The sequence below is a fragment of the Salarias fasciatus genome, chromosome 22, assembly GCF_902148845.1.
Source record: "Salarias fasciatus chromosome 22, fSalaFa1.1, whole genome shotgun sequence".
In the NCBI taxonomy this organism is placed as follows: domain Eukaryota; kingdom Metazoa; phylum Chordata; class Actinopteri; order Blenniiformes; family Blenniidae; genus Salarias; species Salarias fasciatus.
Genome location: NC_043765.1, coordinates 13,936,318 through 13,963,959, shown reverse-complemented (window position 1 = coordinate 13,963,959; position 27,642 = coordinate 13,936,318). Strand labels below are relative to the sequence as shown.

Genomic DNA, 27,642 nt, shown 5'->3' with positions numbered 1-27,642 from the left:
TTTATCAACGCAGACAAGCCACAATACACCCACCCATTCTCTCTCTCTCTCTCTCTCTCTCTCTCTCTCTCTCTCTCTCTCTCTCTCTCTCTCTCTCTCTCTCTCTCTCTTTCTCACACACACACTTTTCTTTCACGCTTAAATCTGAATCGTCAAGGGAATTTCCGCTTGGTTTGAAAATGCTCGTGCATATGCAAAAATAATAATAATAATGATAATTGTGAGTAGAAAAAAGCTAGACACTTGTAAATTCCTCAAACTCTGCCTGCACAGGTGTAGACAGGTGTGATGGGTGTGGGGTTTGCAGATGGAGCAGGAATGATTTGCACTGGCCTTCTTCCAGTCCTGGAGATGAACACAAACGAGATATAAATGAACAAATTCGTTTTTATATTAACTTTATGGTAAAAAAAAAAAAAAAAAAAAAAAAGATTGAAAAAAACAAGTCTGCTCATGTCTCTGTGCGCGCGCAGGAATACCAGCGCATTTACGTGGTCGTAATGAACCCCAGTCAGAGGAGGAGGAGGAGGAGGAAGAGTTCATCCTGTGTGAAGTGGGTAACTTCGCCGTCAGTCAGTCCTCCTCCCTCCACGCAGCAGCAGGAAAGTGAAGTCCACCTTCTATTTCCCTTCACTCTGCACGCGCATCGACAACTATTTCTGTCCGCGTTTTTTTAATACTTCCTTCGGCGCGCGCGCGAGCGGAGCGAGCATCATCCGCTAGATTCCTGCAGTGACAGCTGGACACGCGCCTTTCAAAGTCACAGCAAAGTCGACCTGAAACGTTTCTCTGCTAAAAACCAGGTAAGCTGAAGTCTTCATCGTGTTTCTGACCCGCTGTGGTCTTTTCCACGTGACTCTCTGTCGTCGTGATTTTTTTGTCATGTTTCTTTTAATGCAATTGGTATTCATAATCTGAATCTTAATGGGTCCTGGAGCTCCTCACTGCGGAGGAGCGGCATCGTTTCCACACGCTGGAGGTCTTGGATTAGAAATAAGTGGACTGCCGGGAAACACGCACGCGCCCGGATGCATGCCTGACAGCGTGTGTAGTTCAATGGGCTCTTTCCACAACTCAACCACTTCCTGAACTTCAGGAGGCTCCTTGTTTCCTGTCTTTCATGATAGGATGAGCTGATTAATGCAGGTGTGTCTGATTTTGTTACAGAGGTCAGGGACACTTGGATTAATCAGCTCGTCCTATCATGAAAAACAGGAAACAAGGAGCCTCCTGAAGTTCAGGAAGTGGTGAAGTTGTGCATAGAATCCATATACACAACAGGAATGTTGTGCAGCTCAACAGCGCACTTAGATTATCTTTAGCAGATTGTCTATTGCGAAAGTTTACCAAATCATATCTACAGCTTTGTTTTATTTATTTGTTGCATTGATCCTTCAATTTTGCCAGAAAAAAATTCAGTTTTTCCCACTGTAATGTGTAAACATAGGGCTGCCACTTTAAGAAACAGACTATTATGGGATGCTTGTGCCCTGTGCGTTTGGTGGCTGTTGTTGTATGAGGAGTTCACTAAAGGAAGACTTACTCAGCAACTCACTGTTGTCGTGTCTTATTTTATGTCTGATAGAGAAACATACAGACATCACACCCACCTGGACGCATTTAATATATGCAGATTTTTAGAATTCATGTATTTAGGATTTTGGAATTTGAATTTGGGATGAGCCTAAAGTTTATGTTGACTTTTTTTTCTGTTTCTGAAGCGCGGGGGCTGCGCCCGAGCATTAGTTACTTTCACTTTCACTTCCATCCCTCCAGACAGAGTCTGCTCTCTCCGTCCTGTCAGTGTGAAAGAGTAGACGGAGCTCCAGCCTGATAGCTTCACACAGTCACTTGTCAAAGCAGCGTGAGAAATGTTTTGTTTGCTGCAGCGCTCTGGTTCACCGGCCGCTCGCGCGTGCACTCTCTCTGTAGATGAAGCTGTCAGCTGGCTCTGCCTGTGCTCAGCCCGCCCCTCCTCACCTCGAAATTTGATTGGCGGATCAGGACCCGGTCCGGGCAAAGACAAAGTGACTTCGTCTTCCGGGTTTCGCCAGGATAAAATGCTTATTTATAGGGATGTTCGATACCACTTTTTTTCAGACCGATACCAAGTACGAGTACTTCATCTTCAGTACTCACCGATACCGATACTTGCATACCGATACTTTATATACATAAAATGTAAAATAATGCAATGAGATTATTTTTGAAAATTAATTTTATTTCCAATAAAAAGGCAGCCCAGCCACTACGTTTAAGTCCAAAATAATAGTCTGAAAAATAAAACAAGCAACTCTGAGTTTGCACTTATTTAAATGAAATTAAGTGCAAGATAAAACAATTTCTCTGAGTTTTACACTTTACATAAACGAAGGTTTTTAAATGTACTAATTTTAATGATTTTTTTATGAACTAAAGTCAAAGATAGAAAAACCCCTGAGTTTAAAGAGTTGCTCGTGTTCTCTGTGCTGCTCTCGGATCTCTGCTCTTCAGTTTCTCGGTCTTGCAGAGTTTGCCGTCGAGTTGCTGCCGGAGTTTTCTTTTTTTCCAGCACAACAGCGTCAGACTCTTGTCCACAAGCTTCGCCCTGAGGTGTTTAAACAAATTACTAGTGGTAAATGAACAACATCGCGTACCTCCTTTAGCAATTTTAGCATTGCAGAGTTAGCATTCTACAAAGCTCGGCTCGTTTTCACTTGTATAAAAGAATTTCCACACCGGCGGAGTTTTGGTGAGACGAGCAGCCATTCTGGATTCATCCTGTTGTCTCTGCTCTGGATGAGACTCATGGAGAAGTCAGCCCGCTGCAGTGTAGCCCTGCGCCTGTCAGCGCTCCAGAGAGGAGCTTCTTCCTCTTTCATGTTTGTCGGCAGCTTGCATCCCATTTGGTTGCACTACCGCCAACTGCTGGTGAGGAGGGCTTACTACGCGTGGGGTTTTCTTGCCGTGAGTATCGGCGGCTGGCATCGGTAGCCTTCACGAGTACCCGATACCTTGAAATAAGGCCAGTATCGGCCCGATACCGATACCTGGTATCGGTACTCGCACATCCCTACTTATTTATAAGGCTGAGAGAGCTCACTGATTAAACTTTTCGGACTAAATGGCTACTATTACATCACACTCTATGACGGTAAAGCCAAATTTACTCTAAAACAGAAAAAAAAAAATCGAGTACCGGAGCTTTAAATATTTAAAGCTATGGTTGGCGATCTGAATGAGATACATTTTTTTTTAATACTGGTTAAAATGATCTTTATGACCCGATGGGAAGCAATTCATAGCGTGTTTTTAAAGTAGTTTGGAAAATATCCGCTATCCTCAGCAGGACTAAAACGGGAAAAACAGCAACCAATAGTCTTGACGGGACACCTTTTTTTAAACCAATCAAATCCCTTTGCCGTTCGACTTGCCCCCTGCGCGTACATGTCAATGGCGTGCACTGACCCTGGTTCAGTGCGCGTGAAGAAGGACGGAGCATCGTTGCAGAATGGCGGAGAAGAATGTTTGGGGGTTTATTTACCATTGAGTGCGCCATAACTTGGCATAGTACAAATACAGGAAAATGAAGAAACGAAGCGCTGAGGACAGGTTACGCCAGAAACGCACTGGACGCGGAAGTGCCGTGCGCACCGCGAACGTCTCTGCGTCTCCGCTCCCAACAGGAGCTCCTCCAATGGGGTGGGAGCTAGGCGGAGCCTTGGGGAGATGCTACATTCGTGCTACATGCTAGTTTTCCAAAATCGCCAACCCTAGCTTTAAGTTATGAAAGCTGAGCCTAGAGAATCAGTCAGGTGTGTGTGTGTGTGTGTGTGTGTGTGTGTGTGTGTGTGTGTGTGTGTGTGTGTGTGTGTGTGTGTGTGTGTGTATTTGATCGCTTGTGTTTTGGTCGTGTCACTAATATGTTAACAACCCGGGGACTTCCCTTGTACCACATGAGTCACTCTTTTTGGGGCAACATGACACCCACACATGCTGCGCTCAGCTCTATAGGCACTACTGAGACAAACTTCATCAAGACTGAGAATATATTAGGCAGAGTACCAACTGGGAAGTACCCCATGACATTTTGTTTCGATCAAACCAAAGCACATGGGATTGCCCCCTTTCTGCCCACAGTGTCGTCGCTTGCCGAAGCGATGTTTTGCAAGGCCACTGCCAACTTCGTCCGTCAGGTTGACGATGGAAGGAGCCTCATACCTGTGTCTCAACTGAACGACTCGGGGAAGCTGGATCTAATGACGCTCGTCGTCAAACGCAAAGGCTGGTTCTGGCAAAAACCCAAGTACCAACCGACCAATTTCACCCTCAGTGCCTTGCTGCTGGGCGATGAGGTGCTCAAACCTGGTATGTAGGTGTGCATACAAACTGTCAACATTTAGATAAACTCTTTGATTCAATTTTACAGTGTGTGAACCATTGCTGACATAGCTCTGTGCGACACCTTGTGTTCTGACAGAAGTGTCTGAGAAGCCCTTCGTGACCTTTAAGGGGACTATTGGAAACCAGCTCTCTGGGAAGGTGGAAGCTGACGTTAGCTCTGCCAACTTAGCACTGGAGGGAAGCGGCACTTACAAACAGCATACCAACTTTGGCCAGTTGAAGAAGGAGGAACTGAATGTAATGAAGCTTTATAATGACTTCGAAGACAGGTGGCAAACACGAACACGTCTTTCTAACGTCCGTGCCTTCTGTGACGGACTGGTTCAGATCCTTCACACGGCCTCCTCTCCGCCTCAGGTTCGTGGACATGCAGAAAGTGCTGGTGCAACAGATAATGAAAAAAGCCGAAGTGTTGACGTTGGTGACGGCGAGGATCCTCACCACCAGCTCCTGTCCCATCGAGCAGACCAAAAAGGGGCAGTGCAAATTTCAGGGGGGTCTGGGATTTCTGGGAAGCCCTCTTGAAGTAAATCTCTGAGTTACTTTTTAACAAAATCTTCATCTCACTGTTTTTGAAGTGATTTCTGATTTGACAATCAGTTTTGTTTTGTTTTCAGTCAGGAATGCTGGTATTTCTCATCTATAAATGTGTAATTTCTTAGTGGGAGTGTGTGTGTGTCTACTCAGGTTCGGCTGAAGAACAGCAACAGCGTTGAAGTGGACAGTGTCCTTTCCATGGAGATCCCGGCTGGCACAGTTATTGCCTACAGCATTTTGGAACTGGAGATTGGAAATGATGGATGTATGGAGTGAAATTAATGCCAAAACCTCTCCAAAACAAAAAACATGTTTTATTCACAGCCGATGATTCACAAACAAACTCAGTGTGTTTTGCAAAAGCAAAATGTCATTCACAACTAATGCACTTAAGTTCGCCCATCAAAAAAACGTTCCACAAATTAAAAAAATGTATATCTGCACTTACATTAAAGGAGTCATATTATGCAAAATTCACTTTAAAAAGGTGTCTTTACAGTCATATTGCCTCCCAGAGCCTCTGTATGATCCCCCAGAAGTGAAAAATCCAGTCACCTCCCTCAACTGTGCTCTCCACTTTTAAGAAAATATACACTCAAACACCTGGTTCTGAAATCTTCCTCTTTCTGACGTCAGGAAGAGGAACACCACTCCCCCCCCGGAAGAGAATCCAGCCTTTGGCCGGCCCCCGAATCAGTCGCTCATTTCCGCTGTATTTTCTCATCCATCACCAGTGTTATCATAAAGTCAGCTCATCCACCGTCTTCAGGTGGGTCAGCTGACGAGCTGACAGTTTTTGCTAACTTAGCCACAATTAGCTCAGATGGGAGCGTATTATGGAGTATATATGGAGTTATATTTAAAAGTTATAAGTTGTGTTTATGTAATTGTACAGCTAATTCTTTTAACCTTTTATTGAGCGTTTTCACTCTTGGGTGTTGATGGAGATGAGATGAGCACCAACAAATGCCATTTATGTACAACAGAATTTTCTGGAAAAGTCCTGAAATTGCAGAATATTTTACAACTCCCAATAAAAGAAAATCTCCAAATTGGATGTTTTCATAAATCTTTTATAATCCTGAGCACTGCATGGTACCAAAGTCCTGCAAAACCTGATATTTTTCTGATAGGTTATGCTCACTGAAATTGTTAGTAATCTCATGATGACTATTTTAAAGAAAATAAGAAATCAAATAAAAAAAATCAAGTTACTGGTAATGGTCACATACTCAATGAAGAGTAGCTGAAGTTACTGCATTGTGACTTTCTTTTCCTTTCTTATGGAATTAAATGCCTGCCAATGACCATGCAATCAAATGAGGTTGACAACCTCATACCTGTTAATGAATTTAATTTAGGCAATGCACCTAGTGGTCATAAACTTCTCATTTCCAGTACTCTTCCCTTTAAGTTCATTCCTCTACTGAAGCCTGATGTGTGTCATTCCAGCCATCTGCCCGAAGTACGACATGAGAGCATCGTTCGAGGAGGTCGCGATGTCGCTCTCCAACTGCTTCCAGGAGCCTTTGAATGGTTTGTGTGTATTTATTCACAAGGCTGTTTATTATTACTCAGAAACTGGAAATGACTCGTTGAGTGTTCGTGAGGAAGTGAAACGGGGCGGGAGGATGACCAAACTGTTCACGGTTCTGTTTCTTCTTTGAATTGTTGCATCTGTATGGGTGTCTTGCGAAATCGTGATGCTTCGCTGCTCTGAAGGTATCATGGGATTTCTTTCAGGAGCTCAAGAGCTTGACCTCTGTCCTCTGGCAGAACTCCCAGAGTCGATTCGTTGTGCCTTTTTCGGGATGCTACAGGAGGCTATGACGGACCGGCCTGCTCTGACATCTCTACAGTTTGTTGTGAGGAACACACTGGGATCATCCACGCCGGGGTTTTCAGTGGCAGCTCAGAAACAGGAAATGAAAATATGCTTGTTGAAGAATGCGTTGACATTTCGTGTCTGCAATGAAAGGGAAACACAACATGTATAATGACAATTACCCGAAGTTTCAATGAATCAAAGTTTATTGAGAACTTACTTGCATAGACTGCTTTAGATTTTCCACTGCCAAGAAAGGACGCCGAGTTTCATTTTTAGAAGGAGCTATAACCAAGAGATAAAAATTATGTAGGCTCTAAAGAGACCATCAAATCACAAACCTCAATTCAGTTGTAAAATCTCACATTTTCCTGATCAGCACGTTTGTTAATCCCACTGTGATTCTTTGCGGCCTCTGTCATCAAAGTCTCATGTTTTTGACTCTTGTTGAACTGGAAAATCTGGATTGCTGGAGACTGACCTCTTTCTCGTTTTTTTAGCTGGAAGAGGTGTGTAACGGCGAAACACTCACAACTGAGAATGGTGAGTGCTCAGAGGATCAGGAGAGGTTATTGGCAGCCATCTTGGACCAAGCGGGCTCCGACAGGCACTCTGGAGACGGCATCCCTGCTCCGCTGAGCGCAGCTCACCTGTTGGTCAGTGCAATTGAAGGTGAGAGGAAACGGCAGGTGCTCTCATCACAACACCGGAAAAATCCGTTTTCCCCGTCTTCACTCTGTTTTCACTTTACGCAGAGCTTCCGGATGAAACTCTGAACCTTCTGAGCAGGAGCAGCCAGGAAGACCTGAAGGCTTTCGACACGCTGGTCAGTTCTGCTGTTGACTTCTGGGTTATTTCATCAGTGAGAAAAACTTGAATTCAAAGAATGGTAAAACAAGTTTATACGGAATCTGAAAGTATGTTTACAATTTTGAAGCCTACACACACACACACACACACACACACACACACACACACACACACACACACACACACACACACACACACACACACACTATTGTTCCCCTGTTTCTAAAGCAGTGAAATTCATATCTCATATCCTGCATCGTACCTGTTTCGCCATCCTGAATTGGCATTTGAAAACAAACTCTGATGATCCTATACAGTGTGAAATTGCAGTCGTCACAAGGCGTTGTCGCCACCCAGGAGTGTGACTAGGCGACACTACATCAAGTTATAGGCTCATGACCATCATAAAAACAGGCCACAGACCCACCTTTGGGTGACGATCAACCAGCTGAGACTCAATGGTCTGAAACCTTCTTCCAGACCAGATCATGTTACCTCTCACAGTTCGTTTAATTTTAAAATAAAACAAACAATAAGTCCCTAAACGTGCCTTATAGGGTAATTGGTGACAGTAAATTGCCTGTAGATGTGTTTATCTATCTGTTTTGACCACCTGTGGTGGACTAATGTCTTGTTCAAGGTGTATACACACTAATGTTATTTCACATTTCAGCAGGTCAAAGTCATTTTAGTTCAGGGCTGCATACAGCCCAGTTTAATCTTGAGTGGTCAGAGCCGGTTACTGGGATTTTAAAATTCAAGCACTTCATGTGTTTTTTCCGGTCCTCTGGTAACATCGGGTGTCATCAAACCCCCTGAAACGAAAACTTTGTGACAAAGTGCTTTTTGTTTACATCTGTCCTGCTGTTTCCACAGATGTGCAGGTTGAAGGAGAGCAGCAAGCCTGTGTCCGTGCGCTCTCTCCCCGTCCTGTTGCAGGACAGCCAGCGCCTGCAGATGGCCGAGCAGCTGTTCGGCTCGGCAGAAGTCATCCTGAGGAGAGACGCCGACTGCCTGTGGGCGAAGACTGAGAGACGTGTTGGAGTGCTTCCCCTGTACCTCAGCATACATGGGCTGGCTGTGCTGTGCAGCGGGCTGAAGTAGTCGCGGTGTGTTGCATCTGCACCATACTTCACTAAAGTGATGGTATTCTTGTTATTCACTTAATGTTTGTTGAGTAAGCTTACTACACATTGTAATTTGTATTATTTCTTCATAAAAATAATTTTTCAATATAGTACAGAACACTTCTTTGCTACTTTGCTATTTTCTTACATGCATTTTCTACATATACAGACCTATTAGTGGGTGAACAATCCAACTACATATACAACACAAGCAGTTGATATTTTTGCATTTGAAAAAGAAATATATATTTAATACTTAGGAGGAAAAGTAGGAACATGGTTTTTGCTGTTGCTTTTTTGTATTATTTTATTATTGAAAAGCCCAGTATTTGACCAGGCATCTTCCTACCTCCATTGAGGTTTGTTTCTTCATTGATTTTAAACCTTTTAGTAGGAGATTGATAATTAAAGCAATTCTGATTGCTGAGCTCAAGAAATGTTTACATGTAAACAAATGCATGCCAATCAGTAACAGTACTTTGAATGTTTATTGCTCTACCCATGTCATGCAGAAGCTGAAGCACATGACTGTTGCTAATGAGATTTGAGAAATGATTCTGCTCCAGATTCCACAGAATATTTTTAACATTCCCTGTGATCCTGGTGTTTGATTGATGAATTGTATTTTAAAAGGCACTATTTACATTTAGTGCATAAATTGATGTATTGTAACTACAAGGTTACATGAAGCTGCTCTTGCCATGGCTTCGCTGCCACTTTATAATTTATTGTTTGAAAACGAAACTTTATGCTTTTTAAGATGGATTGATGCATTTTGAACGATCTTCACTTATATGTATTAGTGTCATTTAGCTTTTATATCGTGCAAGAAACACCAAGTTTTTTTATATACTGCATGAACAGTGTGTCCTTGGGATGGACAGTTTCAGTCATCTCTCTTGGAAACAATAAAATTGTATTTTTGAAAGGAAGTATGTTCTCTTGTTATTGTCTCGTGGTGGGGAGGAGAAGTTGTCAGAGCAGTCATTCAGGAAATAAAATGGAATTAAGAGTATGATGGTGCCTGAGCGAGTTGTACTGCTTTTGTCGTTTGATACAGCGGAACTCGGAAATTTTGCAAAAGAAATGCTGTTGAGAATGTTTTTAATTCTTTGGATCCAAACACAAATGAATTTATTTCAGTTTTCAATATATGTTCTTTTCATTTCACCAGTTTGAAATATTACCTATCAAAAAATTTCTCAACACAAGTGAATCACAACTGAATGAAGTAGTAGATTTGTTATTCTTGCCTCCTGACTTTGCACATCAGACACCTGTGTGACCTGAGCAATGTTTTCTTGACAGACCCCATGTTCATACCTGCACCCTACACATGCACACAAGTCTTTGAGTCACGCTGAATTAGATCTTTTCTAAATGTCAATCAATCAATCAATTTATTTTTGTATAGCCCAGCATCACAACAACAGTTGCCTCAGAGGACTTGAAGATGTTACATTGGTTGGTAAAAATAAAATCGGTGAATAAGCATAATGTTAATATGTCAAATTCACAGTAACGAGACAAAACAAAGCATCCACCGCCTTAGACCCTCACATCCGGCAAGAAAAAACTCCAAAAACCCAGTGGGAAAAGAAGAAATCTTGGGGAGAACCATAGTATGGAGGGATTCCTCTCCCAGGGACGGACAGCTTTGGCAACAGCTAGCATGAGACAATAAGAAGTAAAGCCTAGGACTATGTTGAGTACAGTCCGTTGGACGGTCCAGCACAAGAACCACGGATCCCAGAAGTAGAACTGAAGCCAGTCCGCAGGCACAGCACCGACAGGAGTGTCCTCCCGGTCCGGCCGGAACTTGTTCGTAGGCCCTCGTAATAGTGGAGTCAGCAACTGAAACTCGAGAAGACTTCCCCTCGAAGGGGGGGACAACAGGTGAAAAGCAATGAACGGACTAAAGGGAATAACATTCAGACATTAGAGGATAGGGCTCAGTGCACCGTACTTCCCACAGCATTCTAGCTCCTGGGGCAGCTTTTAATAATGATGGTTTAGAGTCTCTGGCTGACCTGATCATAGGCTGCATCGAAGAGAAACATCTTGAGCCTAACCTTAAATGTGGAGACTGTGTCTGCCTCTTAGACACCACTTGGAAGCTGGTTCCATAAAAATGGTGGCTGATAGCTAAAGGCTCTTCTGCCTACTGTCCATTTAGAGACCCGAGGAGTCACCAGTAACCCTGCATTTTGAGAGCGAAGTGCTCTGATTGGTTGATAAGGCGTTAAAGCATCTTGGAGATAGGTTGGAGCCATCCCATTTAGGATTTTGTAAGTGAGGAGAAGGATTTTAAATCTAACTCTAAACTCAACAGGAAGCCAGTGAAGAGATTTTAGAACGGGAGTAATGTGTTCGCCTCTTCTAGTTCCGGTTAATAATCTGGCGGCCGCATTTTGAACCAACTGAAAGTTTTTTTAATGCACTTTTTGGGCAGGCTGCAAGAAGGGAGTTGCAGTAGTCCAGTCTAGTAGAAACAAATGCATGGATGAGTTTTTCTGCATCACTTTTAGGTAGAATGTTTCTTGTTTTAGCTATGTTGTGCAAGTGGAAATATGCTGTTTTACAAGCCAGGTTGATATGTGCTTTAAAGGAGATATCCTGGTCAAATAAGACCCCGAGGTTCCTCACAGTAGAGGAGGAGGATACACTGAGGTTATCTAAGGTGATAATCTGTTCAGATAGACACTCTTTCAGTTTATGGGGGCCTAGTATAATGACCTCTGTTTTGCCAGGATTAAGACGGAGATAGTTCGTAGTCATCCAGGTTTTAATTTCTCTGATGCAGTCACTGAGTCTGTCTATTTGATTAGTTTGATCAGGTTTCATAGATAAATACAATTGTGTGTCATCTGCATGGCAATGAAAATTGATATCGTGACTTCTAATTATGTTCCCTAAAGGAAGCATATACAACAGAAATAAAATTGGCCCGAGCACAGACCCTTGAGGAACCCCATAACTGACCTGGGAGCACGGTGAGGACTGTTGGTTAACGTGAACAAATTGGTACCTATTAGATAAATAGGATTTGAACCAGCAGAGGGCTTTTCCTCTGATGCCGACCTCACATTCTAACCTCTGCAGGAGAATATTGTGGTCAACTGTATCAAAAGCTGCACTGAGGTCTAAGAGAACCAGGATTGAGACTTGACCTGCTTCAGCCGCCAATAGCAAGTCATTAGTGACTTTAACTAACGCAGTCTCAGTGCTGTGATAAGCTCTATACCCTGACTGAAATTTCTCAAATAGACTATTGTCCTGTAGTGGCGGCGAAGCTGTTTAACCACAACTTTTTCCAGAACTTTTGAAATAAAAGGCAGATTTGATATTGGTCTGTAGTTGGCTAGAATATCAGGATCGACATTAGGTTTTTTTCAGCAGTGGTTTGATTACTGCGAATTTAAATGTGCACCAACCATGAGTTATTCATATCTGCAAAACTATTTGACGCAGCTGTTAGCGTGGGAAAAAAAAGAAAAAAGTCAGCAGTAATTATTTTTGATGTGATTTTCAAACAGGTACCACCAGAGCTACAGCCTAAAGTCTGTCCTTGTAAAACACTGTGAATTGCTTTGTGTCTGACGTGTTGTGAATAAATGTACCTTACCTTACGCCGCTTTATCCACTTATTGTTTGTCCATTCACATTAACACAGTTTGAGATGTATTTATTTAAAACAAATAAACCAATGTGACTCACAGACCACGTGGGGTCGCTGTAGGCACTCGGGCTTACTGCGTGATGACGTAGAAATCCTGCGTCTGTTGTTGAAAACATGGCCGACACGACTGCGTGTTGATAAACCGAGAGCTCCGAGGGAGAGAAAGTGAAGGTTTTTACACCACCGGGAACGTGTGGAAATGCCGGTATGCAACTTCTTCCTCCAGGGCCGGTGTCGGTACGGCGAGAAATGCTGGAATGAGCACCCGAGAGGAGGGAGCAGAGGAGGAGGAGGAGGAGGAGGAGGAGGAGGATACAACGACAGCTACAGCCGCTCCTCCGGCCAGCACCAAGCCAGAGGAGAAGGAGGTCAGGAGGGTTTTATCTTTGTCTAAATTGTGTTTCAATACCTAATTTTAAAGGGAATCAAACATGTGAGATATTGATCGGAGCAGTCGAAGCAAACCGTTTGTTTGCTATTTGATTGATACACTTTATCAACCGTCCCGCACCACTGAAAATCCGTTTATTTTCCTGAAAACGTTCATGTGTGGGATGAGCAGCAGAGACGAGTATCTGGGCTGCACACATGACGAGTTTCAAGCCTTAATCCTGTCTGCCAATGCCAAAATTTGTGACAGTATCAGCCACAAAGCCTCTCCAGTGCAATCAGTCTTTATTTATACTAACGCTAAGGTGTGAGAACAGTCATACCGAGTTGTTAACAGTGTCCTGAGTCAGTCAAATAGCTTCATCCTGTTCGGTGTTGTGGGTATAGCGACGTGGTGTTTTAATAATTTTCCATTGTTTCTGTGCTTCGTTGCAGGTTTCAGGAACAGAGTGTGGGTGAATCCCTCTCAGCAGAAAGGAGGTTACATCCAGCCTTCCTCGTTCTCTTCCCATGGAAGTAATGACTGGGGCCGAGGAGGAGGAGGAGGAGGAGGAGGAGGAGGAGGAGGGAGAAGAGACGATGTGAAGAGCTCCGAATTCAGTTTTTCTTCTCAGAACAGATATTCAGTGTTTAATTCCCCAAGCACCTTTGACAGGGGAGGACGGGGTGGGGGAGGAGGAGGTGGAGGAAGATCTGCTGGTGATGAAGATGATGACAAAAAACTGTGAGTATCCTTGCTTGAAAAAAAAGAAGTTTTTTTACATGTGTGAATATTTGTTTTTCAGATTGTTTTCCCATCATAAACACTAAGCTTCTGTGCTTTTCAGGGAACTCATACAGTTGGACATGGACACCTGGGAGCGTTCCAGACAGTGGCCCTTCTCCTGTTATTCTAACCTCAAGAATGCCTTGTCGGGTTTGTATACATTTTTAGATTTTATTGCACCAACACAAGCTATAAAAACTTTTTCATGTTCTTCAAGCATTTTTTTTTTCATTTGTCCACAGGATTTAGTGATCTCTCCCCAGAAGAGCTGAGACTGGAGTACTACATCTCAAGAGCTTCTGGGGATTTACAGTCCTATGTAAGTGTTTTCACAGATGCCATTTCTCACAGCATAATTTAGGTATAAAGCCACATAAGGAGGGTTCTCTGGTTGAATTTTTGGCTCTTGAAACCTTTCTCATTTCATTGTTGAGTACAGATCATTGTATTTTAGTGTTATTGCTTCAGAGTAAGTGCTGTTTTTTTTTTTAACTAAAATAGTAATTTTAGTCTAACACCCCCTGTTTGCTTTGTGTAGGTAAATGGTGTCAATCAGTTGCTGAGTCAGTGGAACAGACGAGTTCAAGAAGTGAAGACTATGGATTCAAGTACTCGTGCAGCGGTGGTAAGCAGCACAGTAACAGCCACAGTCACTTCCCTTCACCCTTCAGCAGTTGTCATTCATTACATTTTCTTCTGTACAGCTTGCAGAACTGAATGGTGCGGCACCGCAGCCATCTTCAAGTGGCTTCGGTTCTGCCGCAGCAGCTGGGTTTGGATCTTCTGTGGCCAGCTTTGGAAGCAAAGGTGAAGGTTTGGTGTTATTAACATCTGATAAAAGCCTGGGGAAAAAACAGCCATTCTGTCATTCGTGTCATCAGACATGAAACAGCATTTCAGTTTTGAACTAAATTATCAAATAATTGTTAGATTGCATAATAAGATCATCATCATCACTTCTCCAGCCTTCATTGTCTTTCTTTCTGACCTTGCAGGCTTTGGAAGTCCAGCAGCTCCCCAGGCTGACGGCTTCAGAAATTCTGGATTTGGTTCTGCAGCTGCTCCAGGTTTTGGGGGCGGCATGGCGACTTCCACACAGCCACCGTCCGGATTCGGCGGCTCTTCTGCTCCTTCGGCTTCCGAGTTTTCATTCGCTGCTCCAACCTCCAACAAACCTGCATCTGCTCCGGGGTTTGGATCTGCTGCTGGGTTCAGCTTCGCCTCCTCAACGAACACCGGCGGAGGTTTTGGAAGCGGTTTCGGACCTCAGGCTTCCGCAGCATCAGGAAGCAGCAGTGTTTTCGGACAGCCGAGTGGAGGGTTTGGCAGCAGCAGCAGCAGCAGCAGCAGCACAGCTCCACCTGCACAGGGAGCTAGGTCTGCTGGAGGGGCATCGGACAATCTGTTTTCACCAGAGGACAAGCTCAGCGAGGAAGAACTGAATCAGTTCAAGGCCAGAAGATTCACCCTCGGTCAGGTTCCACTGAAACCTCCACCGGAAAACATGCTGGTGATATAACACTTTGGGAAAAGCTCCACAATGTTTTCATCTTTGTAGTGCATTTGGTTAAACAAGTGTTTTATGCATATTTTAAGAATATGATTATTGTTAAGATACTTTATTATTTAGATACACTTGTTTTAATAGATGAAAAGTCAACATTATGCTACACTGTACAATGAGCAAAGTACATTTAAAACCGTCTGCATATTTGTCATTAAATGGCAATTTTGTTTTGGTTTGTAAAATTTTCTTGTTCATGGACAGAAGTAAAAATAATACATAATTACTTAACTTAAAGCGCAGCTATATATCTAATGGAGAAGTAATAATGCGCTTTTTTAAACAAAGTATGTGTGCAGGCTTTGAATTGTACTAAATCTTATTAAAAACTCTTGTGTATTGAATTATGCCTTTATGGTTTTTATCTCAGATTCAGTGGAGTGAGAAATGATGCAGTCATGTTTATTATCCTCACTTAGGAATTCAATGTTGCACAGTGGCGCAATTAATAAAGTGGTAAAGTCACAATCTTTAAGAGACTTCCTTCAATGTCCTTCTTTGATTTATGATCAAATGTTACTGAGACGCCAAACACTGGTGGATACACCCACTCCCAATGACACAAACAAAGCAGGAGCCGTCAAAATGAAAGAAATGGGAAGTTTCAAACGCTTTACTGTGGTTTTTCACTGGATCAGATAGTTTATCTTGACTCCATGTTGAGAGACTCTGGTGTTCTTAAAACCAAAATCTCCATGTTCATCAAAGCTGGTGTCACAGTGCTAGCTCAAAGGTGTCATTCACCCATCTTTGATACTACTTTATCCTTGTCACGTACATGGAGCCAGTCTCAGCTGACTATTGGCGAAACAGGTTGCACCAGAAAGAACTGCAAGCATCAATTTAGAGTCACCTCTTTGCTCATTTGCATGGTTTTGAAATTAATTGAAAAAAAAAAAAAAAAAAAACAACCTTTGCATGAACAGAGAAAAAATGCAAAACCTGCACAAAAAAGTCCCTAGACTGCACTCAAACCAGGGATAGTCTCATAAGGTGAGAGCTGTAGCCACTGTGTAGCCCGTGCCGCAATATAATAATTCACAGCCTCGACTATCCAGTGGCAAACTCACTGTGATTAATGCAAAACAAGACATGTCTCGTTGCATCGGGCTGCAGATTATAACAAGGCACCAAGTATTCCTCACAAAAAGAGCAAAGTGCAGCAACTGCACTGGTAACAATGAGCGAGTGCTCCATTCAGTGTGTCTTTATTAGGTATTGAGCACCTGCTGAGATCACAACAGGAGTAACACAGCGACAGAGATGGCAATAAGCTGCTCTGCTGCCATAAGGGCTCCTGCTTTGCTGACTTGAGCATATTTTCAGCTGACAGGGACTTTGCGATGCGAGAGGCACAACTGAGTTCGTCACGGGTTTGTGTCTGTGTGTGTCCATATCTTCCAGGTAAATGTGGGAGAAAAAAAAAAGAAAAAGAAAAAGGCACTGCAAGTATAACTGATACAGTTTTATGCGTACCTATAAATGATAGCAGAACATTAACTGCAACGCAACAGAGTGCTCCATAATAATTTTCCCCCCCGGCTACTCGGTTGTGTCAGCAGGAGCCTCCCACTCGCTCCTGCCACCAGATAAAACATAAATAATTCAGCAGATTAACGAACGATTGAGAAAGAGCCGGTCTCGTGAAAACAGCACTTGCACCCTCATTTTCACTGAAACTTCTTCAAATTGCCAACCGATGGCTATTAAACACATCTTACCGAGAAATATGGGCATTTGCTTTGCCTTGTTTCTCCCCTCCACGCAAATTAGCAGATCTCATCTTGTGACTGCTGCAGCATTAAATTGCCGGTCCACTTTTGTTTATGTAACACGCTAATGAGGGTGCAGGAGTGAATCAGTGCCAAATTCCAGGTGAGGGATTAATCTCTGGATGCATAATCCCTGATTTATCTGGAATTATATTTTTATTAGGAGAGAATACATTTGATTAAATGCTTTGCATTAACTCATTTTGAGGCTACAGTGTACTCTGAACATGACCTGCTTTCAGGAAATGATGAACCACAGTGCACCTGTCATGTGCTACCCTCCTTTCTGTGGAAATGACAGCAAACCCAACCATCCTGTTTGTCCTGCAAGTTAATTCAAAGCAGCCTTGCTCGACAGGCCAAACATTCATTGTTTTTATTGCTCTAGCACATTTAACACTCGTCCATTAGCGGTAAAAGAACCATGAATGCCCCATTTGCATTGCCTGCTCTAGCCGTACATGCATATTGAAGCTCTGTTTGGATCAATTCCTTGAAATATGACTCCCTCTCCACCTGCTGTTTTCTGATTTTAATCACACATACAGTGCACGCACACTGTGTTCATTGCCATTACACAGCCGCGGTGGTCAGTGCATCAGCTGATGACAGCAACAGATGCTCCCAGCGCCGCCTGAGCCACCTCTGTGCAGAATGCCAATGAGCTGATTCAGATTCAGAGCCGCTATTAATGTTTGATGGGGGCTGATTCCGGTCGGCCCTCCTTACTGTTTCAGCAGAGAACAACGCTTTAGTAATTGCTACCATAGAATTGATTGTGTTGTGCCACAGCAGCTCGCCTATGGGAAACAGGGCATTGATCGGAGGTCTGATTTATGTCTGTTTCAGTGGCTTGCAGTACGGGTGACAGAGTGGCACATATTTCACCAGCAAACCTATTTTCTGTGCTGCAGATGTTTGTGGGTTCATATTTGGATCACTGCTCTTTTAACACACTAAGAGCTCACCTGAGTGAGGACAGAGCTCAATCTGTCAAATGATGTGTCAGAGTCTTATTTTTAGATGGACTGCCAGCACTACCTATATGCATTATGTTGTTGTTGTTGTTTTTTTTTCTAATGTCACACTCATCCATCTATGGATGTTGGTGCATGCATTCATTGAAGAACACAGTTGTTTGTTAGGGAGTATGAGGAACATAATCTGTGTGTCATGATGGGCTGCTGTGCTCATGACTCTTCTCTTCTTGGTTTTGCAGCAACTTCTACCCTCAGACTCACTATCAGGCTGAGGATTCCTGTCTCCTCGGCATGGGTCAAATAGATTCATGCATAGATGAAAAGTCGGAGTGACATTTTATATTCATAATTCATTTTTGTTTTTGGTTTGTTTGTTTTTTTATTATTAATTTTTCCTTTTTTTGTGTTCTTGTTTTTAATGTACTACTTCTGTACAATCGTGTTTTTTTTCTGCCCAGTGTGGGGAATTTTGTGTAAAATATTGTACAGTACATTTATTTTGTGCTGTTTTTCCTGTGCCTCGAAATAGATGTATTCATTCATTCATTCATGTAAAACCTATTTGACAATAATTGAACTCAATTACAAAGTACTATTATTGAAAAATACCAAGCAAAAGTACAATATCCATGTCAAAATACTTACTTACAAATCACATCGAGTTTCACTGTCAGAACACTTATCAGATAAGTAAAAAAATTAGTTGGAAAATGAACATTGTGAAAACATATGGTATATTAGAAAGACAACTTTAATTGTTCCAAAAAAAAAATGGTTACAAAATACAGATAAAATAGCCTGAATACTTATTGAAAAAGAAATTTGCATAAAAATAGTCCAGTACATTACGGAATGACAGAAATATGTGAATTATTTCCTCATCTTGTTAACATGCACACATGCTGTTTGAAGGGATTGCCAATTTTAACAGAGGTCTTATTAATTGATTCTTCCGTTAAATTATTCATGCATATTTATAGTGCAAATACACATCATCAGAATGCAACTGGTTTATTGGAGCATCTTAAAAGCTGAATTAATTTGCAGTCTGCTAGGTATTTTACACTGTAGTCACAGAAGAATAGTTTAATGTTCTTAGGTAGATACTTGATGCTTCTTCTTGCTTGTCCTCCGTGTGTCACAGGTGTCTTGCTGGCGGTAAAAACATTTTTGCTCTTTTCATTAGAATCTGTCGTTTGACTGTAAATGACCACAAAGCATACAAAGCACGCAGCAGGAGGAGCAGCTGTGATCCTGCTCCACCACCCTCCACCTCTCACACAGCCACATGTAGTCGCTGTTTGACAGCGATCAGAGCCGCTTCCCCCTCCTCTCGGCGGCGCGTGCATCTCGCCTCCACCGCGCCTCGGACGCCGCGTGAGCAGCAGCAAGCAGCAGCAGCAGCAAGCAGCAGCAGAGAGCCTCGTCCTGCAAAGCCCGCCGCCGTCCGCACACCAGCGACCAGATACAAGCCCGAACGATGATCTTCTTAGCGAAGCGACAGCAGCAAACATCCATTTGACAACTTCCGACCCCACACCTTGCCTTCGCCCGCTCCTTGCTCTAAGTGGTGAGTGGATTGATTCATCTTTTTTTTTTTAAAAGATGTATCTGTAAATTGTGAATTTTTTAATATATATATATATATATATATATATATATATATATATATATATATATATATATATATATATATATATATATAAATTGCGGCGCTTGCAGAGCTCAGTCCTGCAGGAGGCATTAACCTACAGAATAATGCATTTCCAGAATGATGCAATGGACGGATTTGCAGGTGCTGGGAGATGAGAGGATGCATCTGTGAATTTGCGTTCATTGTTCGGATGTAAACGCCTCTGCTGGAGTGGCATCAGATGGTCGGTACCAGCTGAGGAGACTTGCTTTCTGTGTGGTACAGTGAAGCTTACAATTGCAGGATGTACTCATAGCTTACAGCCTTCTCCTGCTCCAGTCAATCTCATTAACTGTTTAAAGGGTTTAAAGATGGCTCTATGAGATGACATGTTCCCGATAATGCAGGTTAAAGCTGTTGTAGAAATTGCAACGTGATCAAATAACTCACAGTTGCTGTTGTTTTGACATTTTTTTTTATACCTCCTATATTATTTTACTTCATCTGCAGTTCAATAAATGTGAAAAGAATTAGATTTAAGGAGATAATTCGTGTCAGATATCAGTCAGGGATGCAGGGGCCACAGGTACATAGATTTGTGATGGTGGATGGGACAGTACGGGTGTTCGGGGTGGGGTGGGGTGGAGGGCGTAAGCATATTTTAAGATCCCGGGTCAGGCCAAATGCACGCTGAGGTGTGAGATTGTATCAGATGGCTGCACCCACATACACGCACAAACACAACAAGGTCCCCATCTGAGCTCAGACTGTGTTCTCCACCTGTGGAAGGAAACACGTGACGGCTCCGCTGCGCTCCGGAGAGCCATGTGAATTTCACTCAGGCCTCCTCAGAATGCACGAGTCTATAATCTGTTTGATTTTTCTGACATCTGTAATTGTTAGTGTTAAGCACAGAGTAAGAAGCACTGAGTACTTAAAGGAGTGTGCTCCTCTCGGCCCGTTTTTAAGCAGAAAGGGAATAATTATACCAGTGCTCAAGCCATGAAATCCTCGCCTGACTCAGATTTGATCCTTTCAATAACACACTGAGACAGACAAAGCTGAATAGAGAAGCACCCTTGTGCTGTTGAAAATCGTGTCCCCCCCCAATTTCAATTAATAAGCTATTTTCCAACACTTGGGCTTTTTTCAGCCACAGAAATGAAAAGGGAGAAAGTAGCCACTCGTCCCAGTTCACATACATAAAGAGTTACATGCAGCTTACTCCAGTTTGAGTTTTGTTGCGATGATTAAAGCAGATTAAAGATGTGCTACACAGAATCACGGGGAAGACAGTGCTTCTTTTTGCTCGGGTGCGATGTCAACATGTGCACGTTGGAGTCAGAGAGTTGTGGGGAGATATATGCGTCACATGATATCCGTCAGATAAGCTGGCTTCTCAAAAGGCCAGGGTGACTGTTGTGCACTGTGTTGTTTCTCATCAGAGAGCCTTTGCTCACATGCACACACAGACTCAGACACACAGAATGCACACAAAGCCTCAAAAACGGACTGCAGGAAAGGGCAAAGGCAACGTCCTGTGCAGCCGACGGGCGCAAACACACACACACACACACGCTGATAAACGCATCTGACCACACTTGAGATCTGCAGCTGCCCGCCGCTGGTCCTGGAGCTCTTTGAAATGAAAATCAAATGAAAACAACCCAGGAGCAGAGCAGCCACTTATCATAGTAATGACCAGGCTTCCGTGTGTACGTCTGGATGCAGCTCTAGGAGTGTGTTGTTGCGTAGTATGTCTCCGAGAATCATCTGCAAGGCCCAGTTCACTGGCTATCAAAGAAAAACTGACAATATATAAGGCCTCAAACTCAAACACACATTTTTTGACCTATTTTTCTTGATAAATGCTTCAGTATTCGATATCCGTGGATCGCCCGGTTGAATGACAGGCTCATTTTTCCGGGGAGTGGAACAGCCTTTCCTTTAAAAAAAAATCAATTTCAATCAACACCTGATAGGAGTGTGAGGCCACTGCAGAGTCAGCAAGGTCACCTCTATTATGTGCACGTGTGGCGTGCTCGCTCACTAAATGACCACCTTTCAGACATACCAAAGTGTACCACGCCTCCCGCAAAATGGAAAAATCCTAAAATAGTCTTTGAAGCCTTTCTTGGGTTTGTGAGACGACATGAAATGAATAATTAATTGATTTGCGCCGTATTCATGCGTTTTTTTTTTGTTTTTTTTTTGTCTAAAAACAATTTGAAGGCCCATTTCTGTCTGACTATAGCGACTTCAAAGTGATCGCCCGTCAGGTGTAAGGTTCTTCAAGGGGATTGTAAAGCATGCAAGAATTTAAACAAGAGCCAAGAATGTAGCGGTGATGAATCAATATGGAGGATATATGGTAAAACTATCTTCATCACTCAGTTTACACACTGCAATGTTGCAGCATTTCTCTGAGTCGGCTGAGTGGTTCAGACCATAAATGTAATAAAATAAGTCTGTTAATTTTTGTTCATCATCCATCCAGGGATGCTGAGGGACCAGGTTATGTTTACAGTAATGTCTTTTTCCGGTTAACTCATCCACAGCTGGTGTAGGACATGTCCAAATAGAAATATTCAACATCCACCATCCAAAGCAGTCAGTCTGATCTCACTGTGCTTTTTTAATAGTTCTGTAAAATACAAGTGCAGTCACTGATGCTTTAAATTACAATAATCCTGACTGATATCTTACTCCACAAAGAATCAAACACCCAGACAAACTCAAAATCATGTCACGTATTTAAGTGAGTGTGAAGAGCGATGGGCTGAAAGCCTGTGATAGAAAATCTTAAAACTGTAAGCTGGAAGAGAGATAAATATGTCTCTTATCCTCCCCTCAGCATTCTGATGTATACAAATCTCCTGGAGGTTTAGCAGTAAACGCAATAAGGAGGCATGCGCCGGGTAAACCGTGTCTCCTCAGGCCCCTCACCCCCCTCCTCTGACCCCCCAGTACAGCTCCTGCAGTCTGGGTGAAGTGGTGGGTGAGGTGCAGCCCGGCTGCCAGCGTCTCAGGTGGGACAGTGAGCGGGAGTGGTAGCCGAGGCTTTAGTGAGAGAGATGTCACTGACCACATTAGTCACCGGGGAAAGCAGGCCGTGAGTCAGGAAAGCTCCCAGTCTCATCCATCACACCCCTCTTAACCCACTTTCCTTCCAGCCCGGCCGCTCTTGACTTTTTTTGTTTTTCTATTTTCCTCCGTGCCGCTGCTGACTGAGTAACTCTGCCGTTCTTCTTTTGATGGCGATGAAAAGGAGGCAAGGATACAAAGAGACTGGTTCAGCGCCGGACAGGTTTGAGGTTACTGCGAGAGATGAAAGCAAGAAGAGATTTAAGGTCAACCTTTGTAGTTCACCCTGGTAAACAGATTGGAAATGGACCGTGCTCTGCAGTTTCTGCAATAAATGTCACAATTAAAAGACGACTGTTTAGTCTGTGTCACGACAAGAAGGTTAAATCTTACTGATATATGGTATCTCTCATTTTCACACAAAAGTCCGGATGAAGGTTTGTAGAGGGAAAGCTGGTGAGACTTCTGAGGGATGTCAGAGGTTGATATGAGACAGGTCTCTGTGCTCCAGAGAGCTGCTGGCTCACACACTGTTTTGATGTGTTGGTATTATCAAGAGTGCTGAAGTGACTGGAATCAGTGGAAATCAACAGGAAGATGAGCTGAATGCTTTTCAGTATTATTTAAGTCAGTCAGTGTGGCAGTTTATTGAACCTTTTCTTTATCTTTCAGTCGTAAACCAGCAGTGTGTATTAAAGAAGACTCTGTACATGATGCCTGAACTACTCTGTGTTTGAAATGTGATTGTGACATACTGGTTTTTAATAGGAGAGACTCATATTGGGTAAAACCTATGGCCGTCAACAGTAGTCCTGTTTTTTATGTGGCCTAATCTGCAGGATTATTGGCCTACTTTTTATTTGGATACGACTGCAGAAATGTTTGAGCAGTATTAAATTATGCTTTCATGAGATCCTCCTTAATGTAAGAAGAGTTGCATGACTAAATGCAGGAAATGGATAGTTGCATAGGGAGTGAGTCATTGATTTGTTGACCGCTATTTCAGTATGGGGTCAGATCTGCACACTTTGAAAGGAACTTTTCAGCAGATGAGGTTTAAAAATAATCTTGTTTGCTAATTTAAACTTAAGTTTCTCAGTATTTATGAAAGTTTGCGTTCAAGGAAAACAGACTGAGATAGAAAGTTGTTGCATTTTTGCATGTAATGTTTGTTTACTGTTAGCGATGTGTGGATGTGTCACATGTGACACCCAGACCTGCTAATTTGACCCATAATTGTGTCTCTGCTGGAGAAAATGAGGACCTTTGCTCCCCCGCCGCGGCTGATTCAACGTGATCCAGGCAGTTTGTGTAAAAACACGGTGTGACGGATTGAATTTATGTTTGCTGTCACGAGGTTGATGTGGAGAGAGTGACTGGATGAGTCACCTCATTAAAGATTTTATTGGATTAAAATTTGATTGGGCCGACGGTAGAAGCCTTCTCATGAACTCGTTTTTTTGTGTTCATTTCACGCCCGTTAGTGTCTGACTCAGATTTGTGTTCGTGAGCATCGGGCATAATGTTGCTCCGCACGGTGTGTGAAATGGAAAATTTGTGAATCTTTAAAAGGGGCTGTGACTGTATCTGGTCAGCTTGTGAAGAAATTAAATCTGTCTGAGTGAGAAACCGAGTGTTTTACACAAGACTTGGATGGTAGTTCAAGCCCATCAGCCAAGACGTCAGGATCAGCGCCCTCTGTCATTCAATATTTTGGCCGTGCCACGCTCTGGCACGCACAGTCGGTTGCGGCATATGTGTGTGTGCTTTCGCTGTGCTGGTCTTCTCAGTGTGTGTGAATTTGTGTGTGATCCATTTGGCTCAAACTCCTGCCACAGCCTGGCACTCTCAACTCTACTCTGCGTGTGAGTAGCTGTAAAACCGGCCTTCTGTTTTCTCGCCTTAAGAGACCCCTTGTGATCAGAGTGGTACACACACACTCACACACACACACACACACACACACACACAGACTGTGCAGATACATGTGGTATCTCGGCCTGGGAAGTTTCCATGGTTGCATCAACAGGAAGTGCAATCTGGCTCCTGCCTGCCCCGGCGCACTGCCGCTCTTCATTTCAATTAATTTCGAGCATTTCTGTTATTCCTGCATATGCTGAAAGTTGCATGAACCCGAAGCAGTTTTAATGTGTTCAAGCTGGCTTTTTTGAGCGTGCATTTTCTTCAACCTACAGTGATTTGCAGCTGGAAGCACTTACACTTCATGCAGAAGGACTTGCAGCGCAGTATCACACAGTATCCCTTGTGTTGCCTTAACCTGAGGAAAGTGAGGATAACGCAGTTATTTTAACTAAACTGAGAAGACACAACGTTCATCTGGGAGAGCATTAATCAAATTAGGAGTGACACACAGGCTCATTGTGGCCAACACCTTCCACCTTTGCAGCCCGGGAATAGTCTGAGGGATGCTGATTTTTGGAGGGATTGAATGTCAGCTGACATTTGACTGACTGCTGGATAGATTCCTCCTGCCCTTCTCACCCCGTTAATTTAGTTTTTGCTCAGCTCTTGTCTGTCCCGTGAGGGTGATTCACCTTGTTGCTGCCAAATGTACTTGGCAAAGATGCATCAGGACTGACATCAGGGGGGGGAAAAAAAAAACTAATTAGAAAAAACAAACGTGTGGCAGTAAAAGAAATAGGCTGAAACAGCAATTTGAAAATGAAAAATAGTGAAAATCCATCTTTGGGTGTTTCAATTTGTCTGAGTTCATTGCTGTTTCACCTGTTTATCTGGGGAAATTTATATCGCCTGTTTTCAAGACACTCTGACCTACAGTAAATCTTCAGCATCTACTTTGCTGCTGCTAAATTGTTGGTTAATTAAGTGGCCAGCTTTAGCAGCGCAGTCTGCATAATGCAGAGCATCTTCAAAGAAGCCATTAATGGATTGCTCAGGCATATCTAATTACAAGGTTGTGGCATTTGCATTTATCTGAGAAACTGAAAGAGTTACCAGGTTTCTTGTCCTTTCCCTTACAGCATAGTAAGTTATTCTTAGGGGTTTTAAAATAATTTTCTGCAGTTTGTGTTGAAATGAACCAGGTAAGGCTCCATTTGGTGAAAGTATTTTTTCTCATTTTTATTAGACCGTTATACAGCATTAAGTGGGCTTTAACCAAAGTTAAAAAAAAACAAAACGTTTCATTAAAAAAAAAGACTAGACTGTTTAGTCAGCGTTTCAGCACTGGGAAGTATGCCTGTTGTTTTTCGACTGAAAGTTAAGTGAAAGAATCAATACCGCTTTGATACCGGTGGGTTAAAAGTGTGAGGCTCCTGCCAGGAGACACGTTTCCTTGGCTCAGAATAACAGACAGAGGGAGATAGCACCGGATCGAGCCTACACCTTACCCAGAAAAGACCTTTTCTTTAATTTCCTCCTCCCCTCAGACCCGGATCATTCAGACACTCATTCTGATTAAGAAGCGAGCTCTCGCGGACCGGGGGCTATTTATGTGGCGACGACGTGTCGGTGTTGAAGTATGGAGAAGTATCTGAGAGCCCCCAGGACGGGCGGAGCGGCGGTTTGCTGATGGGGGGGGGAGAAATAAACGAGCTCGGTGATGAGAAGTTAGAGAGCACAGAGACATATGGCAGGGGAGCAGTCTGGCATGGAGATGAAGATAGATGTGCTCAGGGTCCTCCTGTGCTCCTGGAGGTCCGGTAAAACACTGCACGGGTGCATCGTGGCGCTTTCACCGTCGACACTCAGTATTAGAGACTGGACGACTGAAGGGAAGCTCCATATGGAAAATAAAACCCACCATGAATACTGATTCGCTGATACATATATATATTTTTACTTGATATCGACCAGGCTGGTACATGACCTACTTACACTATACATTTTTTTTTTTCCCCCTCCTCTGACTTGATTTATGAGCAGTGTAGTTCACGCAGAACAAGATGAGAGGCTCTGCTTCAGAGAATCAAAGTCAGATCAGCTTCTTAAGACTGGGAAATAGCATCACTCTGCTGCAAAGCTGAGAAGCACCTCGGTGTTTGCAATGGCGCAAGTGTCAGTGTTTTCCAGCCTGCCATCGATTGAAAAGAAACCGTTGTGCTTTACTGATTGACTACCTATGGGGGTTAAATTGCTGAGTAAAGTGTTTGAAATTACAGTAGAGCTGCGAACTGCGGTAGCTCAAAACTACTACAGCACCTCATTTCCACTTCTCCAGATGTTGTTATGTGGTGATGAGATGGAGGAGCAGCGTCTTTCCTCTTAAACATCCCATATTATGAAAAAATTCACTTTATAATGGTTTTCTGTGAGTGATATGTGTCTCCATAGCCTGTGTATGGGGAGAAGTGAAGAAAGAGCAGAAAGTCTGTCGTTTCGCTCACTTGCTTGTTCCACGTTTCAGCGAAAAACTCAAAATAGAAACGGTGTGAACGTAAAGTGAGCCTAAACTGTCATCAGTCACACAACAAGGTCAAAAACCACATGTACAATAGAAGTGTGTGTGACTTTCTGAAAGACTCCTAATTAGAAATGTATGGATTTTATTTGAGAACCTGATGCAAAAAGTTGCTGCCGAGATTTTCTTTTGTTTAGCATTTTGACGTCGGTTCGATCCCCCTCACCTATTCCATACAGGGGGAAGAAGACAATGAACCTGATCCTTCGCCTAATGGAAGCAACATGGCAGCTGTCGCCATTGTTGTGTGAACGGGTGAATGAAAGGTTGCTGACTTGGATAAATGTGTTCATTTACCAACAGCATGTCGGCCCTTAAGCCTTTGTGACATTGCCGCCCGGTATCTTTCTCTGAGACTTTTGCTGACTTTGGCTTTTGCTGAATGGGGGGGGTTATACTAAATTGGGTTGGGTTGCCAGGCAACCACTCCAGGCCTCCAGAAGTATCGTTAAGTGGATGCTGTTTGCTTCCTGTGGGTGGAGACAGGTTGTTTCTGTAGCATCCAGTGTTTTTTCAGTGCCTGTTAAAGAAAAGTGGTGCTATATTTACAAGCAGCAGTGCGAGTTAGAAAGTGCTCGGGATGCGAAGTCTGTCCTTCACTGGATGCACAGTGACACTGTTGATATTTATCCAGTGGGTTGCGATTGTTAC

At 43.1% G+C, this 27,642-nt stretch overlaps 3 protein-coding genes across 4 annotated transcripts in view; all 3 read left to right on the top strand.

Moving 5' to 3' along the window:
* Positions 1-528: 528 nt before the first annotated feature.
* On the top strand, positions 529-9,416 carry LOC115380974 (gasdermin-E-like). 2 transcript variants are annotated; one of them, XM_030082318.1, is made up of 10 exons: positions 529-803; positions 4,120-4,347; positions 4,460-4,652; positions 4,741-4,909; positions 5,071-5,185; positions 6,373-6,456; positions 6,664-6,785; positions 7,246-7,417; positions 7,501-7,571; positions 8,432-9,416. In XM_030082318.1, the coding sequence occupies exons 2-10, from the start codon at positions 4,140-4,142 to the stop codon at positions 8,657-8,659; spliced, it is 1,362 nt and encodes a 453-aa protein (XP_029938178.1). In that variant the 5' UTR covers positions 529-803; positions 4,120-4,139; the 3' UTR covers positions 8,660-9,416. The 2 variants fall into 2 exon arrangements, with proteins under 2 accessions (XP_029938178.1, XP_029938179.1); XM_030082319.1 differs by lacking the exon at positions 4,741-4,909 and having other exon boundaries at positions 4,460-4,740.
* Positions 9,417-12,474: 3,058 nt separating this feature from the next.
* On the top strand, positions 12,475-15,550 carry nup42 (nucleoporin 42). Its single transcript, XM_030082320.1, has 7 exons — positions 12,475-12,729; positions 13,187-13,475; positions 13,579-13,667; positions 13,760-13,836; positions 14,056-14,142; positions 14,222-14,324; positions 14,513-15,550. The coding sequence occupies exons 1-7, from the start codon at positions 12,561-12,563 to the stop codon at positions 15,034-15,036; spliced, it is 1,338 nt and encodes a 445-aa protein (XP_029938180.1). The 5' UTR covers positions 12,475-12,560; the 3' UTR covers positions 15,037-15,550.
* Positions 15,551-19,269: 3,719 nt separating this feature from the next.
* rims3 (regulating synaptic membrane exocytosis 3) overlaps positions 19,270-27,642 on the top strand; it is a 29,067-nt gene continuing 20,694 nt past the window's right edge. Inside the window, exon 1 of the mRNA XM_030082337.1 lies at positions 19,270-19,403. The gene's annotated coding sequence lies outside the window, so the exon portion shown is untranslated. The remainder of the gene's footprint in view (positions 19,404-27,642) is intronic.

Bases quoted from the DNA above. Each gene is read 5' to 3' on its own strand.
- LOC115380974 (XM_030082318.1), top strand. From the start codon at position 4,140: ATGTTTTGCAAGGCCACTGCCAACTTCGTCCGTCAGGTTGACGATGGA. The intron at 4,348-4,459 runs GTATGTAGGTGT...GTGTTCTGACAG, and splicing joins CGATGAGGTGCTCAAACCTG to AAGTGTCTGAGAAGCCCTTC. The intron at 6,457-6,663 runs GTTTGTGTGTAT...GATTTCTTTCAG, and splicing joins CTTCCAGGAGCCTTTGAATG to GAGCTCAAGAGCTTGACCTC.
- nup42 (XM_030082320.1), top strand. From the start codon at position 12,561: ATGCCGGTATGCAACTTCTTCCTCCAGGGCCGGTGTCGGTACGGCGAG. The intron at 12,730-13,186 runs GTCAGGAGGGTT...GCTTCGTTGCAG, and splicing joins CCAAGCCAGAGGAGAAGGAG to GTTTCAGGAACAGAGTGTGG. The intron at 14,325-14,512 runs GTGAAGGTTTGG...CTGACCTTGCAG, and splicing joins GGCCAGCTTTGGAAGCAAAG to GCTTTGGAAGTCCAGCAGCT.